This window comes from Chlorocebus sabaeus, chromosome 14 (genome assembly GCF_047675955.1).
Source record: "Chlorocebus sabaeus isolate Y175 chromosome 14, mChlSab1.0.hap1, whole genome shotgun sequence".
Classification (NCBI taxonomy): domain Eukaryota; kingdom Metazoa; phylum Chordata; class Mammalia; order Primates; family Cercopithecidae; genus Chlorocebus; species Chlorocebus sabaeus.
The window spans coordinates 15023894-15038656 of record NC_132917.1 but is presented as its reverse complement, the minus strand read 5'-3'; the positions used below and the strand labels follow the sequence as shown (position 1 = coordinate 15038656).

Genomic DNA, 14763 nt, shown 5'->3' with positions numbered 1-14763 from the left:
TTTTACCTTGCACAGTGTTTCTGAACCCCTTTGCTTACAGTTCTTCAGATAGGAAAGTCGCTGTAGCAGTGGCTAATTTAGGCCCCCCATTTTAAAAAGAAATTAATGATTCATGGGGTGTACTGTGTGCTGTGCTCTGTGTGAAGTCACAAAGGGGTCATGTGGATAAGAAATAACCTCTAACCCCAGGGAGCTCACAGTCCTGCGGGGGAGATCTGGCCTGTAGCCATCGTCACTGTGCTATGGAATGGGAAGCGCTGTATGGAAGGCAGAGTGGAGGGAGTGGTTAGGGCAGGATACACAAAGGGTGACACAGAGCTGGTCAGTGAAAGAGGAGTCTGTTTGGAGGAGATAGATGATGGTATTCCAGGCTGAGGAAGCTGCCTGAGCAACTGCACATGCAGCAGGGAGCAGAGTAGGCAGAGACACTACATGGGAAACACTTACCCTCCTTCCAGGGCCCATCTCACTGCTGCTGTCTCATTCCCAGCTTGTCAGTGAGTTCTCAGCCATCAGCTCCCAGGGAGCTGCTGTCAGCAGCGCAGCTTCTCTCAGGCTAGGCTGACTCTGGATCCTGGCCTCCCAAGATGCAAGGGTCTTAACAGGTACTGTTTTAGGCCCCTTTCAATGGGGCTTCTTCGTCTTGTCCCACTGGGACATCTCAAGAATATTAAAAGGCAGCGTTCCTTCTTAGTGAATTTCTAGCCACGTATACAGAAGAATCCAATTTGAGACTCACTCTAATACAGACTATTTTTTAAGGTTTGAAAAAAGACATTAGGGAGTGGAGGAGCAGAAAAAGATCTTACTTTTTATTCTAGGGACACAGAAGAACAAAGCCTTCTTAACAAAAAAAAAATTCAGGGAAATTTTTTTTTTTTTTTTTTTTTTTTTTTTTTTTGCCTAAAAAATAAGAAGAAAGACAAAGCCATAACTTTTATTTTGGCAAGTATTTTTTGAATCTACACAGTCAAACCTGACACCCTTTGTTTGGGTTTCCCTTCCCAATAATGTGCCTGGCAGAATCATGGAAGGGAGACGGTTTATGTTTTCCGGGTAGTTCCAAGGAGGGTCTTTGCAGTGATATGGTTATTCTGGTTTTTGAAAGTAATGCTCTCAAGTTATTCATTCCTTGACCTGACATGACAGCCTAACCTCCAGGAGCCCGTGCCAGGCCTTATGTGCCCCTCACCCTTTCTCTTATTGACATACCATGCCTCCCTTGGTCCCAAACTCATAACCTGGACATCCACTACCCTCCATAGTGTCTGTTTTGACAGTAGCCTCACTCATACACATCTTCAGATGTCACACACACAGGCGCATTACATGCTCTTGGGTTAGGTATATACTATCCCACAATATCCCTGGCAGGGAGATTGCATAAAAAAGTAAGAATTTGAGGATGTGTGTTGATGGCCACCACGAAATATTTGATTTTGTGGTTAATTTTTAAGCAATTTATGCCATTATTCACATGTCCTCTTTTTTTTTTTTTTTACATGGAGTTTTGCTCTTGTTGCCCAGGCTGGAGTGCAGTGGCGCAATCTCAGCTCACTGCAACCTCCACCTCCCTGGTTCAAACAATTCTCCTGCCTCAGCCTCCTGAGTAGCTGGAATTACAGGTGCCTGCCACCATGTCCAGCTAATTTTTGTATTCTTAGTAGAGACGGGGTTTTGCCATGTTGGGAAGGCTGGTCTCGAACTCCTAACCTCAGGTTATCCACCCGCCTCGGCCTCCCAAATTGTTGGGATTACAGGAGTGAGCCACCACACCCAGCCCACATGTCCTCTTTTTCTTTTTATGTTGGCGCAAATATTATTTGCTTCTTTTACATTTAAATTTTTATATTGTATAATTGACACGTAATAATTGTACACGTTTATGTGGTACAATGTAATGTTCTTTTTTTTTTTTTTTTTTCTTTTTTTGGAGACAGAGTCTTGCAGTATTGCCCAGGCTGGAATGCAGTGGTGGTATCTCAGCTCACTGCAACCTCTGCCCCCCAGGTTCAAGTGATTCTCCTGCCTCAGCCTCCCGAGTAGCTGGGATTACAAGTGCCCACCACCATGCCTGAATAATTTTTGTGTTTTTAGTAGAGACGGGGGGGTTTCACCATGTTGGCCAGGCTGATCTTGAACTCCTGACTTCAGGTGATCTGCCCGCCTTGGCCTCACAAAGTGCTGGGATTATAGGCGTGAGCCACCACACCCGACTTGTAACGTTTCAATGAATGTATACATAGCATAATGATAAAATTGGTATAATTACCATATCCATCACTTTAACCATTTATCATTTCTTTGTGGTGACAATATTCAGATTCTTCTAGCAATCTTGAAATATTTAATACATTAGTATTTGCTCTAATTCATCCTACTATATAAATAAGACACCAAAACTTATTCTTCCTGCCCAACTGTAAGTTTGTGCCTATTGACCATCTTCTAGTACCCCACACTCTGCTCCCCGGAAACCACCAATCTGCTCTCACTTCCATGACATCAACGTTTTTAGATTCCACATATGAGTGAGATCTTGTGGTATTTGTCTCTGTGCCTGGCTCATCTCACTTAACATAATGTCCTCCAGGTTCATCCGTGTTACTGCACATGACAGGATGTCACTGTTTTGTGGCTGAATGGTATTTATATATACCACATTTTCTTCATCCGTTAATCTTTAGATGGGCATTTAGGTTGGTTTCATATCTTGGTGATTATGAATAGCACTGCAATAAACATGAGTGTGCAGAAGTTTCTTCAACATACTGATGTCATCCCTTTGAATATATACTCAGGAATGGGATTGCTGCATCAATGGTAGTCCTATTTTCAACTTTTAGGGGAACCTCCATTCTGTTTTCCCTGTGTCAAACCCATAGCTAACATCATACTTAATGAGAAAAAATTGGAAGTTTTTCCTCCAAGGTTTGGAACAAGACAGGGATGCCCATTTTCACCACTTTATTCAACACATGACACTACAAGTTCTATTCAGAGCAATAAGACAAGAGAAAGAAGTAAAAGGCATCCAAATGGGAAAGGAGGAAGTCAGATTGTCCCTGTTTGCACACAGCATGATCATCTATGTAGAAAATCCTGAAGATGCCACAAAAAAGTGTTAGAATCATTTGCTCTTTCACTGCAGCTCCTACCTCACCCAGAAAGCTCTCTTTTCCTCTTCTTTTATCTGTGCTAATTTTAAGTAACTTAAAATTATAACACCTAGACAGGCCACCTGTACAGATGGCTTTCTTTTCAGTTTAACCACGTTCTTGCCTCTAGATATGAGAGTTGAGTGTCTTAAGGATTTTAAATCATGCCAAAGACCTTTCATAACATCTACAATTAAAGATAGGACAAAGGAATTAATTATTTGTGCATATGAAATTTCTTTCATAAAAGAAATTCATAAATGTGTGTGCTGTCTCTTATTATTTGTGTGTATTTGTAACATCATATTTCAGGAATAAAATATCAATTTCTAGTTTGTGTTAAGAATTTGTTTGCTTAACAAAAGTAAGTTTTAAAAAAAAAATTTCAATACTAAGAGTGTTCTAAGAGCATATAGCCATATATCTGTTACACCTGGAAATAAGAAAATACTGCTGTCAAATATTTTAAAAACAAGGAAACAAAAAAATACTAATGAACATCTAATTCCTCTATGCCAAGACTTTGGAAAGGCGCTATTCAGTAACTCACTTAGTCCTCAGAACAACCTTATCATACAGAAATTGTCATGTGCATTTTACAGATTAGGAAATGAAGCTCAGAGAGGTATGCATTTCTCTCACCATATCACCTCCTTTTGACATTAAAGAGCCAGCAGAGGAAAGTAAAGCAGTGCTTCTCACACTTAATTCTGCATAGGAATTGCCTAGAGATCTTATTAAAATACAGATTTTGATTGAGTAGGTCTGGTTGGGGCCTGAAATTCTCCATTTGTAGCCAACTCCCAAGTGATACCCAGTCCATGGAAGAACTTCGAGTAGCAAGGTCTTACCTTTCTTGTCTCTTTGACATGCTTCTCTCTGCCTTTGCCTTATTTCCCTTTCTACTTCTCGCCTTCATCTAGCTTTAAAAAACTTCCTAACAAGAATGTCTCACAAGCATGAGCCAGTATATTTGTCATTCTCAAAAGGATTTATAGCATTAAATTCACTCAGATAACAGGTAATTAACGCAAAATTCCTCTGTGCAATATTCAAAAAAAGAAGAAAGATTTACTTCAAAACTATTGAGTTTGGCGGGGGGGCGGGGAGGGTCGTTGATTATTTAAATTGCTACTTCACAGTCAGCTTCAGCTGCCTTAAAGTTTCATATAAATATTGAACAATGTCACATAATTCAGACTTTATTAAACTCTTTGCTGTTATCTAGAAATTTCACATTATTTTTAAAGTGAAAACAAAGAAAAAAAAAAAAACAGAAGAAAGAACGGCCCACCTAGAGCAAATTGAATCTGATTTTTTTTCCCTCTTCCTGCTCTGTGAGGCAAAGTAAATCACCCAGTGTTCTCTGAGCACCTGCAGTTCGTGAGGCCTTATGTCCTGTGAGGTTGAGCCCTCCTGAAAGCCGTGGTCACAACCCAGGATGGTGGATCCACTCTGTTACCGCAGTATTTCTGGATCACTTCGGGCCATATTTATGAGTATCCACTCTGCCATGTTACAGCAAGGTGTGTCCCCGCTTTCACTGAGAAGTGAAGCCCAGGAAGATACTCTGTTTTATTTTTTAACTATGCTTACAGTTCTCCAGGAACCCAGGAAGATACTCTGGGTTGGCGTTTGTTTGAGAGCAGCCACAAGGAGATTATCTGTATTTATCAGGAGTCAAGCTTTGAGATTGGAATTGTGTGCATACCAACATCCTTACCTTTCCAGGCATTTTTCTTTTAATATAACATGGTTATGATTTTCCTAAAGTCACCCTTTTTATATTACTCCAGGACCATTTATGCATTGATTTATTTGCAGTTATTTCTTATTCCTTGCCAGTTCCCCCTGATTGTTTCATGGGAGCTGGTAAATAGAAGACATTATCCTGGGAAATGTCTGCCCCACCCACTCCATATTTAGTGAAGAAAGTGTGCATAGTATGTGGGTCAGTTCATTAATGGACGCATGGGACCTACAGGGAATGAATGTTTATGTCCCTCACTGTTAGCTCACTTGTATATACCCCTCCCTCCTTCTACTGGGCTTCAGACGAGGTAGGCAGTGGGAGAGCCTGGGATGAACTAGAGAGCTCCTTGTCTAAAGGAGGCAGCTGCTGCCTTGGCCACAGCCTGTTTTTGCTACTGTTTTCCTATCATCCAGTTTTTAAACAGGAGCTGGAACATCCTGACTCTGTGTATGTGTCTCTGAAATTCCTTAATTTTGAAATATTGGCATCTGCTATGCAAACCAGTCACAAAATCTGGTTGCCAGTTTACTTTCAGTGTGGAAGAGACCTAATGTTCCTTCACGTATTCAAATTCTATGACATTTATATTTAAAAGAAATCTCAAATGTATGTGTTTTGCTTGCTTGAATGTAGTCTTGCTTTCTTGCATTCTCATATAAGAATATTTTATTTTCATTAGTGCATCAAGATTTATAAAATGCTTTTATAGTTACCATCTCCTTTAATGTACCTTAACTATTTGAATTTAAGTTTGGGTTATCTTTGTGTATGCCATGCAGAACCTGAAAACTCTCTTACTGAGGATTCGCTTATTTATATGCTTAAAAATCTGTCTTCTTGCTTTGATTCAATAATTTCCTTTGTTTGCTTGACATTTCCCTTCCATTCCTTTGCACATTTGTGAATGTCTTTCCATGCTACTTTACATAATAGGGAAATGCCAGGTGAACACTCATGCCACCTCAGAGTAACACAGTCTCAAATTAGTCATTCAATGAACATAGTTTTGTTGTCACTGTCGCTGCTGTTGTTCTTTTCTGTTAATAGAGCTGTGTATGTATTGCACATGACTTCTTTGGACCAAAACTGATTCTGTGTGTGTTTCCTTTATCATCTAATTTTTAAAAATAGTGTACTAAATTATTATTTGCAGTATAATATCCCATCCCCAATCCTCATTATAGGGAAAAAGGTGGAAACAATTCCCTACATGTTTGTAGTGAAACTATGAGAGATTTTCTCTTTTTTATCTATTTTATGACTTTTTTTTTTTTTTTTTTTTGAGACGGAGTCTTGCTGTGTCACCAGGCTGGAGTGCAGTGGCGCGATCTCGGCTCACTGCAACCTCTGACTCCCTGGTTCAAGCAATTCTCCTGCCTCAGCCTCCCGAGTGAGCCAGGATTACAGGCATGTGCCACCACACCCAGCTAATTTTTGTATTTTTAGTAGAGACGGGGTTTCACCATGTTGGCCAGGATGGTCTCGATCTCCAGACCTCGTGGTCTGTCGGCCTCAGCCTCCCAAAGTGTATTTTATGACTTTTTAAAATCATTTGTATTACCCTTATAATATAGTAAATATGTTTTGAAATAATGATGTTCTTTTTAAATTTTTAAGCTCATTAAATCCTATCCTTGCTTTCATAAAAGATGAGAAATGGAATCACTTTCCTTCTTCCTATTCTAGTTTTTACATTATGAAAGTTATAATTGCTATTTTTTACCTGTTTATCTTGAAAAATTTAAAACCCTCAGAAAAATTACACAGATTAAAAAAAATACCGACATGCTCTTCCCCTTGATTTGCCAGTTAACATTTCATCACGGTTCTTCCTCTCTGTTTCCCTATGCATATGTTTGTGTGTATCTGTTTTTATATTTACTGAACCATAAGAATGACTATGAATTTTAAGAACTCAATTTGAAATCAAAATGTAAGCAATTTTGAAGCTAAAATCTTCAGGAGATAGTGTCTAGTCAATGTCCTTGGAAGCTTTTTCTAAAGAGCTGCCTTTCATTTCTGTGTAGTTTTGTTGAGCACCAGTAATAGTGAAGCACATCTACAACATGGTTCTTCTGGAACACAATGCTTCTATTTTAGGAAGGACTTCTCCTAATTTTATTGTATGTTTGAACTATCAACACAAAATGAGAGCATGTTCCTCTAAACTGTCAAATGTTATTAGCTGCACAGTAAGTTCTAATGTAAAAGGAACTAATTTGATTTAATAACTTGACAAATATTAGAGTAATAATCCTTCTCTATCTCATCATAGCTGAGTAATTTTAATCCACTGCCACACTGTTCTGGAATATGCCCGTTTGGTTCAGTAGCATTGTGTAGTAATTGACAAGGCAGTCAGATTGTCCAAGTTCAAATATTCATGCCACTACTTACTGTGTGACGTTGGACAAATTATTTTGATCTTTTTTAAAATTTTGATATCATTCAGTTCAAAATGCCATCGTCAGATTCTTAAATCTGAGATTGTTACCTCATCTACAAATTGGAGATGATAACAGTATATAAGAAAAGGATAGTTATGATGAGTGATATAATTGATGGTACATAGTAAACCTTCAGAAGTTATTTTTAATACTATTTTCATTCTTATTCACCATATTGGGGGCTTTGGTTATTATTATAACTTCCAGCTTGTCTTCATGACAACAGCTTCGTCACATTCTAGCTTTTCCTACTTATCTCTTCTTGGCACTTGGGTGAAAGGGCAAAAAAAATCAACTTCATTTTATGTGAAACTATTAGGACTTATAATCAGAAATGGACTTTAAATTACTTTCTTCCTGAATTAGACAGCTTCATGTCTTCATCACAAGTGCCTTAGTCTGCCCCAGCCCATACATTTTTCTAATCGATAACATGATTTTGATGTTTCACTGCTCACAAATCGTCTATCATTCCCATTTCATGCAAAAAAGATCAGATGTCCTTAATAATAATGGTTGCTTTTAATTGAAGCACTTAGTTATATGCCAGACATTGTATTACATGCCTTGCATTTATTATTTTATGTTTCTGTTTAATTTCTCAACAACCCCATGAGGAAGGTGTTGTTATCCATCTCCAATATACGAATAAGGAAACTGAGGCTCTGATCTATTGAGTGACTTCTTGGTCAAAGTAACATTGTCAGGAAGTGGCAAATGTGGGCACTGAGTCTGGGCCTAATACCTCCAGAGCCTGTGCTGTAAAAGAGTTAAACTGCACCGCCTTTTCAGCCTTGTTTTCAGTCTCTTGGTTACCTAGGTGAGAAAGCCTATCCTTCCTTAGCTCTCTCTCCTCTAATTTACCACCCACACGTCTGTGCTTTAATCTCTCCCGGAACATTCTTTGTCCTTTGAAATCTTTTGCTGTTTTTTTCTTGCTGTTCTCTGTCTGGATTATATTTTCCCACACTTCCATTTATATACATTCTAATTATCCTTTGTTATCCTGTTCAGATGCCATGTCCTCTCTGAAGCCTTTCCTGGTTCTATTCCCTCTTCATCCAGAAGAGTTGTTCACATTTATATTAATAATTTGGATAATAGTCACTTGTAAAGTCTTGCTGTTCCATGGTATTATTATTTCTTTGAAGGCAGAGACCATATAATTTTTATCTCTGTATCATTAAGCACAAACGATAGCGCTTTGATGATGCCGATAATTATGGTGATGGTCGTTATTATGACAATGATGGTTACTATTTATTAAGTACTTCCTCTGTGCCACATAATTCGCTAGGTGCTTTGCATATGTTATCTTGGTTTCACAGACTCCGGGTGACACACTCTTGGGACCTTTATCTGTGTCACTATAACCTGGGAAGGATAACATTCATGATTTTATCTAGAGTTCTTAGGAAAGTCTGCAGCCAGGATTCAGTTAGGTCCATCAGATTTTTTTTTTTTAAATGGTCTTTGCATTACACTCATTACACTGTACTGTCTGTTCACTTTGCAAAAAGTTCACCAGAAATAGGTGTAGTATTCTATTTTTGCACCTGAATTGTTTCCATTTCTGATAAATATTCAGAAGTCTTATAGGTAAAATTAACAACCGAGTTGCTGAATTTACGAAATTCGTAAACCAATTATCCACAAAATTTTGTAGTTTCATTTATTCTGAAATACAAATAATTCTTTTAAATTGCCATAAGATCATATTTGACAAGTATATGAAATAATACATACTGAAAGACATACTCAGTGGCATTGCAGAATTTTATTCTTCTCAGAAGTTAAAAAAAAAAAAAAGTCTTGTAATCTTATTAGGGCATGGAATTTGATTTAAGGTAAGTTAGACCGGGACTCAGTCTAGGTGATTTATAGCTAAAAGCCTTATAAGGATCTGGCTACAACAAAACCTGTATAATTCAGTGCTTTAGCATGGGATCTCCAGGCCCATGTGGGAGTGAGTCTTCTCTATGGATAACCCCTTAAGAGTTATGGATAAATAATCCATTGACATAATCAAATAAGATATTCATTTGGGGTTACAAGAAAAGAGATTCCAGTAGTAGATGGAATGTTGTACAAACTTTGTTGTCCCCTTTTCTGAATCATTTTAAACTTCACAGTCCTATAATAACCAAGCATTCATACTTCACTTTTAGAGTAGTATAAAATTTGATCCTCTAATGGCATATTGAAATTCTAATCATCTGGGGAAAATGGTAGAAAGAACTGGAGCTTTGGGGTCATACAGCACTATTATACATTTGTGTGAGCATGTTATGTCACTTCCCTGAAGTTCGTTGGTTCAGCTGTAAAGAGTAACTTACGATACCTACTTTGCTTAATTATTGTCAACGAGTAATCAGATATATAAAATGACTACAATGCAGCCTTGCGCTGTTGGTATCACTAACAGAAATAAGCCTTACTACTTACTACATTTTGAAACAAACTAGCCAAGGATATTTATCTGCTTTATAGAACTCATTTTAATATGATGCTGTTTAAAAATTACATTCATTTTACATAGGTTTTAAATACCTGCTGTAAGCCAGCATTTGTCATCCAACAAACAAGTGTTAGGTCAGTGACCACATTTGATTACTGGAAGGGGGAAAATAAAAGGCTTAGGAGTTTACAGATACCTCTGGATTTTGCCCTGCAGTGAGGAGCTGGTTTCACCTGAGGACCTGCTGGAGTGGCTGCGGCCTTTCTGTGCTGATGACGCCTGGCCGGTGCGGCCCCGCATTCACGTGCTGCAGATTTTGGGGCAATCATTTCACCTGACTGAGGAGGACAGCAAGCTCCTCATCTTCTTTAGAACTGAAGCCATTCTCAAAGCCTCCTGGCCCCAGAAACAGGTAAGGGAGTGTCTGAATGATTATTTTTCTTACTAACAATAATTAGGCCAGATGCGGTTGCTCACGCCTGTAATCCCAGCATTTTGGGAGGCCAAGGTGGGAGGATCACCTGAGGCCAGGAGTTCAAGACCAGCCTGGCCCACGTGACAAAACCCCATCTCTACTAAAACTACAAAAATTATCCGGGCGTGGTGGCACATACCTGTAGTCCCAGCTACTCGGGAGGCTGAGGCAGGAGAATCACTTAAACCTGGGAGGCAGAGACTGCAATGGGCAAGATCGCACCACTGCACTCCAGCCTGGGCAACAGAGCAAGACTCCATCTCAAAAGGAAAAAAAAAAACAATAATTGGAGGTCAGTTCTTCATTTCTTTAAACAACTGTCAACTGGATAATCTTCTTGGTAATGCAGACTTTCCAATATATTTATCAGTCAGTTATTTAGTAGTTGAATATGTGCAACAAAGTTAGTTTTTATTTTTCCATATGCTTGAACGTGCGTATGCATGGTAGATTACATGTAGAAACACGTGTACATTATTTTTCTCTTAATAGGAGATAGGATGGTTCACAGTATCAGTTAATTATGGTGGCTTACTCTTGCCCAGGAAAAATGCAGATCTGAATGGAAATATGGTGAACAGTTTAGCTAATTCATTTCCTTCGTGCTTTGCCCAGGTACTAAAATGCTGTCCCTTCTCCCTATATTTAGAAGGATGTAATGTAGCAGAGACACAAGATCTTATTTTCTCCATACTGTACTTCAAGACTCACTCAATCCATCTTCTCTCTAGAACCTTCTCTAACCATTGCAAACTTAATGGAACCTTGAATTCCATATATTTGAGCCTTAATTATTTATAATTGTTATCATTATTAATTACTGTTAAAAGTTTTGTTTTCCCACCACCATGAAAGCGGAAGCCCTAGAGGATATATTTACCATTTTTTGACCCTAAGTATCCTGTGCACATACTTAGAGTTTGAATCCTTATTGATTGAATAAATAAGAATACTAATTCCTAAATCAAAGAAATATGGTGGCTGTTGAAGTTTGGCTTAAATTCTAAATTGATGCACCCTGAGGCCATAGGGTCCAGGAGTCAGTAACCTTAATCATGTGCTTTAGCGAGCAGGGTTAGGCCATCATGTCAATAAGTGTTAGCAACTAGGACTTCCCAGATAATCCCCATTGCAAAAGAGTTTCCTAGAAGTCTAACTCCAACTCATTCTACCATCTAATTATAAAGCAGGTTTATAATTTATATGGTTATTACTACATCCAAAGAACAATAAATTTCTTTTAAAAAATGATTCAGATTTTAAGAATATCTTGGGGCTCATCACAGAATATCTTTGTAATCATTATCAGATACAGTCTTATTTCCTCTGTGAGATGAAGAGATCAATACTATTGTTTGCTCTTCAGAGTTAGAGAAACTGAGATTCAAAAAAGATAGACCTATCAAAGATTCTCTACTCTTGTCAAATCACTGAAGTGGATTGTAGTTAAAAAGTCGTGAATGTCAGAATCATACTCTCTCTGACTCACTGTTACCTTAACATGTTCAGTCTCAACATTTTGCCTTGTATTAGTTGAGGAAGCCACTTGCAGTTTTTTTTCAAGAGCAGGCTAGGAACATGAAGGCAATAGGCCGTGAGCTCTGTTCCAGGTACGGGGCGTAGAAGTTAGAGATGTACTTGTTTTCAGCAAACACGAAGGTTCTTGTGGCATCCCTGGGGTAAACCCTAAAATAGGTCACATTAGTTTTGCTATGTAGAACTTTAGGTTCTGATTCTGGTCCTGAAGCAAATGAACGTGACTACAGTTATGTACTTTCCTCACACCTTCACTTTTCAAGTTCTCAACTTCAGTTAGTTTCACCTTCCTGTCAGGATAATGAGGCTGATTTCTCTGGTTAGAGCCTTGCTTTATGTTGTGTCAGATTCCTAATATTCTAAAGATACTAGGAAACAGTGTACAAGTTGGGAAAAGGGGAAAATGTCCATATTATCTGACATGTTGAAACACTAGAACATACACTTTGATATTTGAACCCGAGCTCTTCGTAAATAAGTATCATTGCTATTTCTTCTTTTAAGCTTTTCTCAATGTTCTAATTACTCAAGAAACAAGTTGTAACTTTTATATGAGTTCAAGGATTTCTGAATTTTTTTGAGATTTTAGTTCCTTGATAGCCTAACTTTTTCCAAAACCAGAACTTAAGGATATTTGGCTTGTAATTAAGATTTTTTTCTCAAGCGCTTTTCTAAACTGACCTGACTTTATTGTTGTGAGTGCAAACTATTTTGTCTCATTTGCCAAATCCATGTGTAACTGCACTTCGCCAATATTTCTTCTGTGGTGGTGCGATCTTTTTAAGGCCCTCTAGGAAATCTCTTCTAAGAGTCTCTGAATGACTCTAATACAAGTCATCTCATATCCTCCTCATTCTTTTTATTTTCTCTCCTCTATGCTTTCCCCTTATGTAAGAGCATTTTCCCTGTTCTTGGTAGGTAATGATATGGATTTGTTAAATATTTGGTAGTACAAATAAGAAAGTCACACTGGCTTAATGATGCTACTCATCTAGAGTCTTCTCCAAGAAGTAAATCAGTGAGTGTCTCCCTCCTCCTTTAGAAATTAAAAGTGTCTGTCTGGCATTACTCATGGAAATCTATTTTGAAGGACAGGTGCTTTTGATGGCAGAATATGACTTATAATTGTAAATAACCTCTCATTACTGGGTGAATGAATGCAGAAAAATTGCATTTAGAATGGAAACACCAACAACTTCTGGTATGTTACAAAACTATGCCCGTAGTTTAAATTGTCTCTTAAATTATTGTTTTTCAAAAATTGTGTTACCTTTCACTAGAGTAGTAGAAAGATCACGGCACTAGTGGACAGATACTTGTGTATGTGTCCATCCTCCCTCTACCACTAGTTTTATAATTTGGGGGAAGATTCTTCATCTATGTGTTTGCCGGCTCAGTATATGAAATGGAAGCTTGAACTAGAGGAGATAGAGGATATTGTGCTTCCCTCATCATTTCTCTCACATACATTAAACTGCACTCTTCATCTCCATATCCCAAATACCTAGAAGATCCCCGAGGGTTGACTGTATACGCTCTCGTTTTTTCCATTTTCTCTCTATCCCCTTCTTCATTCTCAGAGATACTTTGGGTGATATTAAGGATAGAGACGAGTTCTTACAGCATAAGGATAAGAATAGATAATGATATTGCAATGTTCAATTACCAAAAAATGTGGGACTGGTACCTTCAGTGTGGCTGCTATCTCTCTTAGGCAGACTTTGCATACTTCAGAGAGACTTGATATTTAATTATCCTCGAGGTGCCCAAAGTAGTGGCCCCACAAATCAGTGTGTTGCTGGGAAACCAGCCAGCTCCTGCAAAATTAAACACAGTCTCTGGTTCTTGCTACCTCACCGGTTCTCAGAGAGACAGTAATTTCTAGTTTTCTAATGATTAGTTAACAGAATTAAAAATTCAGAGACCCTCATTTTTCAACAGTTTGAGAGGCTTTTATTTCCATTCCAGAAATATGCCCCAGCTTGGGGTGGGAGGGAAAAAGAGAGGGACATGGGGGCAGGGGGGAGGGGATGAATGTGTTGTGTTAATCCTCGTGGTATGGCTTATCTGAGTTTTTCAGCTTTTGTAATTTTCTAGCTAACTGGTGCATGAAAAATATGGGGCAAAATACGGTTATTTCCTTTAAAAAAAATCCCATACCTTATCACCTCAAACTTTTTTCCCATTTTTATGTAAAAAAGAACATGTGGCTTAGTTTTACCTTTTAAAATTTCAATATATCTGAATTTGTGGTTGTAAGTGATCACCAGAAGAATTAGTTTGAGACAATTTCTAACCTCATTACAAATGCATGTATTTTGCCTACTTTGAAATGTGCAAGGACATATTAACCCTTCTTTTCAGAAATCAGTTTGACTGTATTTCCAAATTTTTAGTAAAATATGCCCTTCCCTCTCAGAGCTCAGAGAACAGCAACAAAAGTCCAGTATGCCAAGTTACATTTAGATCCTTACAAATAACTTACTGTTACCTTAAATGTCTTCAAAGCTAAGACTCACTGTCATGATTTACTTAACCAAATATAGGATAATATTTGAAGTTAAAAATATATGTGCCCACATCCGTATCATATATCCCCAATAGCCGTGAAATCACAGATTCCTAGAACTAGAAGAGACTTTCAGAAGCATCCCAGTTCAGCAGTCATATTTTACAGAAAAAGATACAGAAGTCCAGAAAGGAGTACTGCCTTCCCCATATTTTCGCTTAAATGTTTCCTTTTCTACAATGACTGTACAGCCTAAGTTAACCACCTCAGTCACAGTCTGTTTTATTGCTGTCTTAATTCTCCACAAATCACTCACCAGTGTCTGCTGACTCCTTCCTGCCTGTCCTTGTTTGTCTATTTATTATACGAACTCTTTCTTCTTCCATTAGAATATAAATTCCATGAGAACAGGGATCTCACACTCAAT

At 38.1% G+C, this 14763-nt stretch overlaps 1 protein-coding gene across 2 annotated transcripts in view; it reads left to right on the top strand.

Moving 5' to 3' along the window:
• The window catches only part of NBAS (NBAS subunit of NRZ tethering complex), a 414675-nt gene that overhangs the window by 354369 nt on the left and 45543 nt on the right, over positions 1-14763 (top strand). For both annotated transcript variants that reach the window (XM_038006212.2, XM_038006211.2), the window contains exon 48: positions 10033-10228. In XM_038006212.2, the coding sequence (XP_037862140.2) occupies positions 10033-10228 (196 nt within the window). The remainder of the gene's footprint in view (positions 1-10032; positions 10229-14763) is intronic.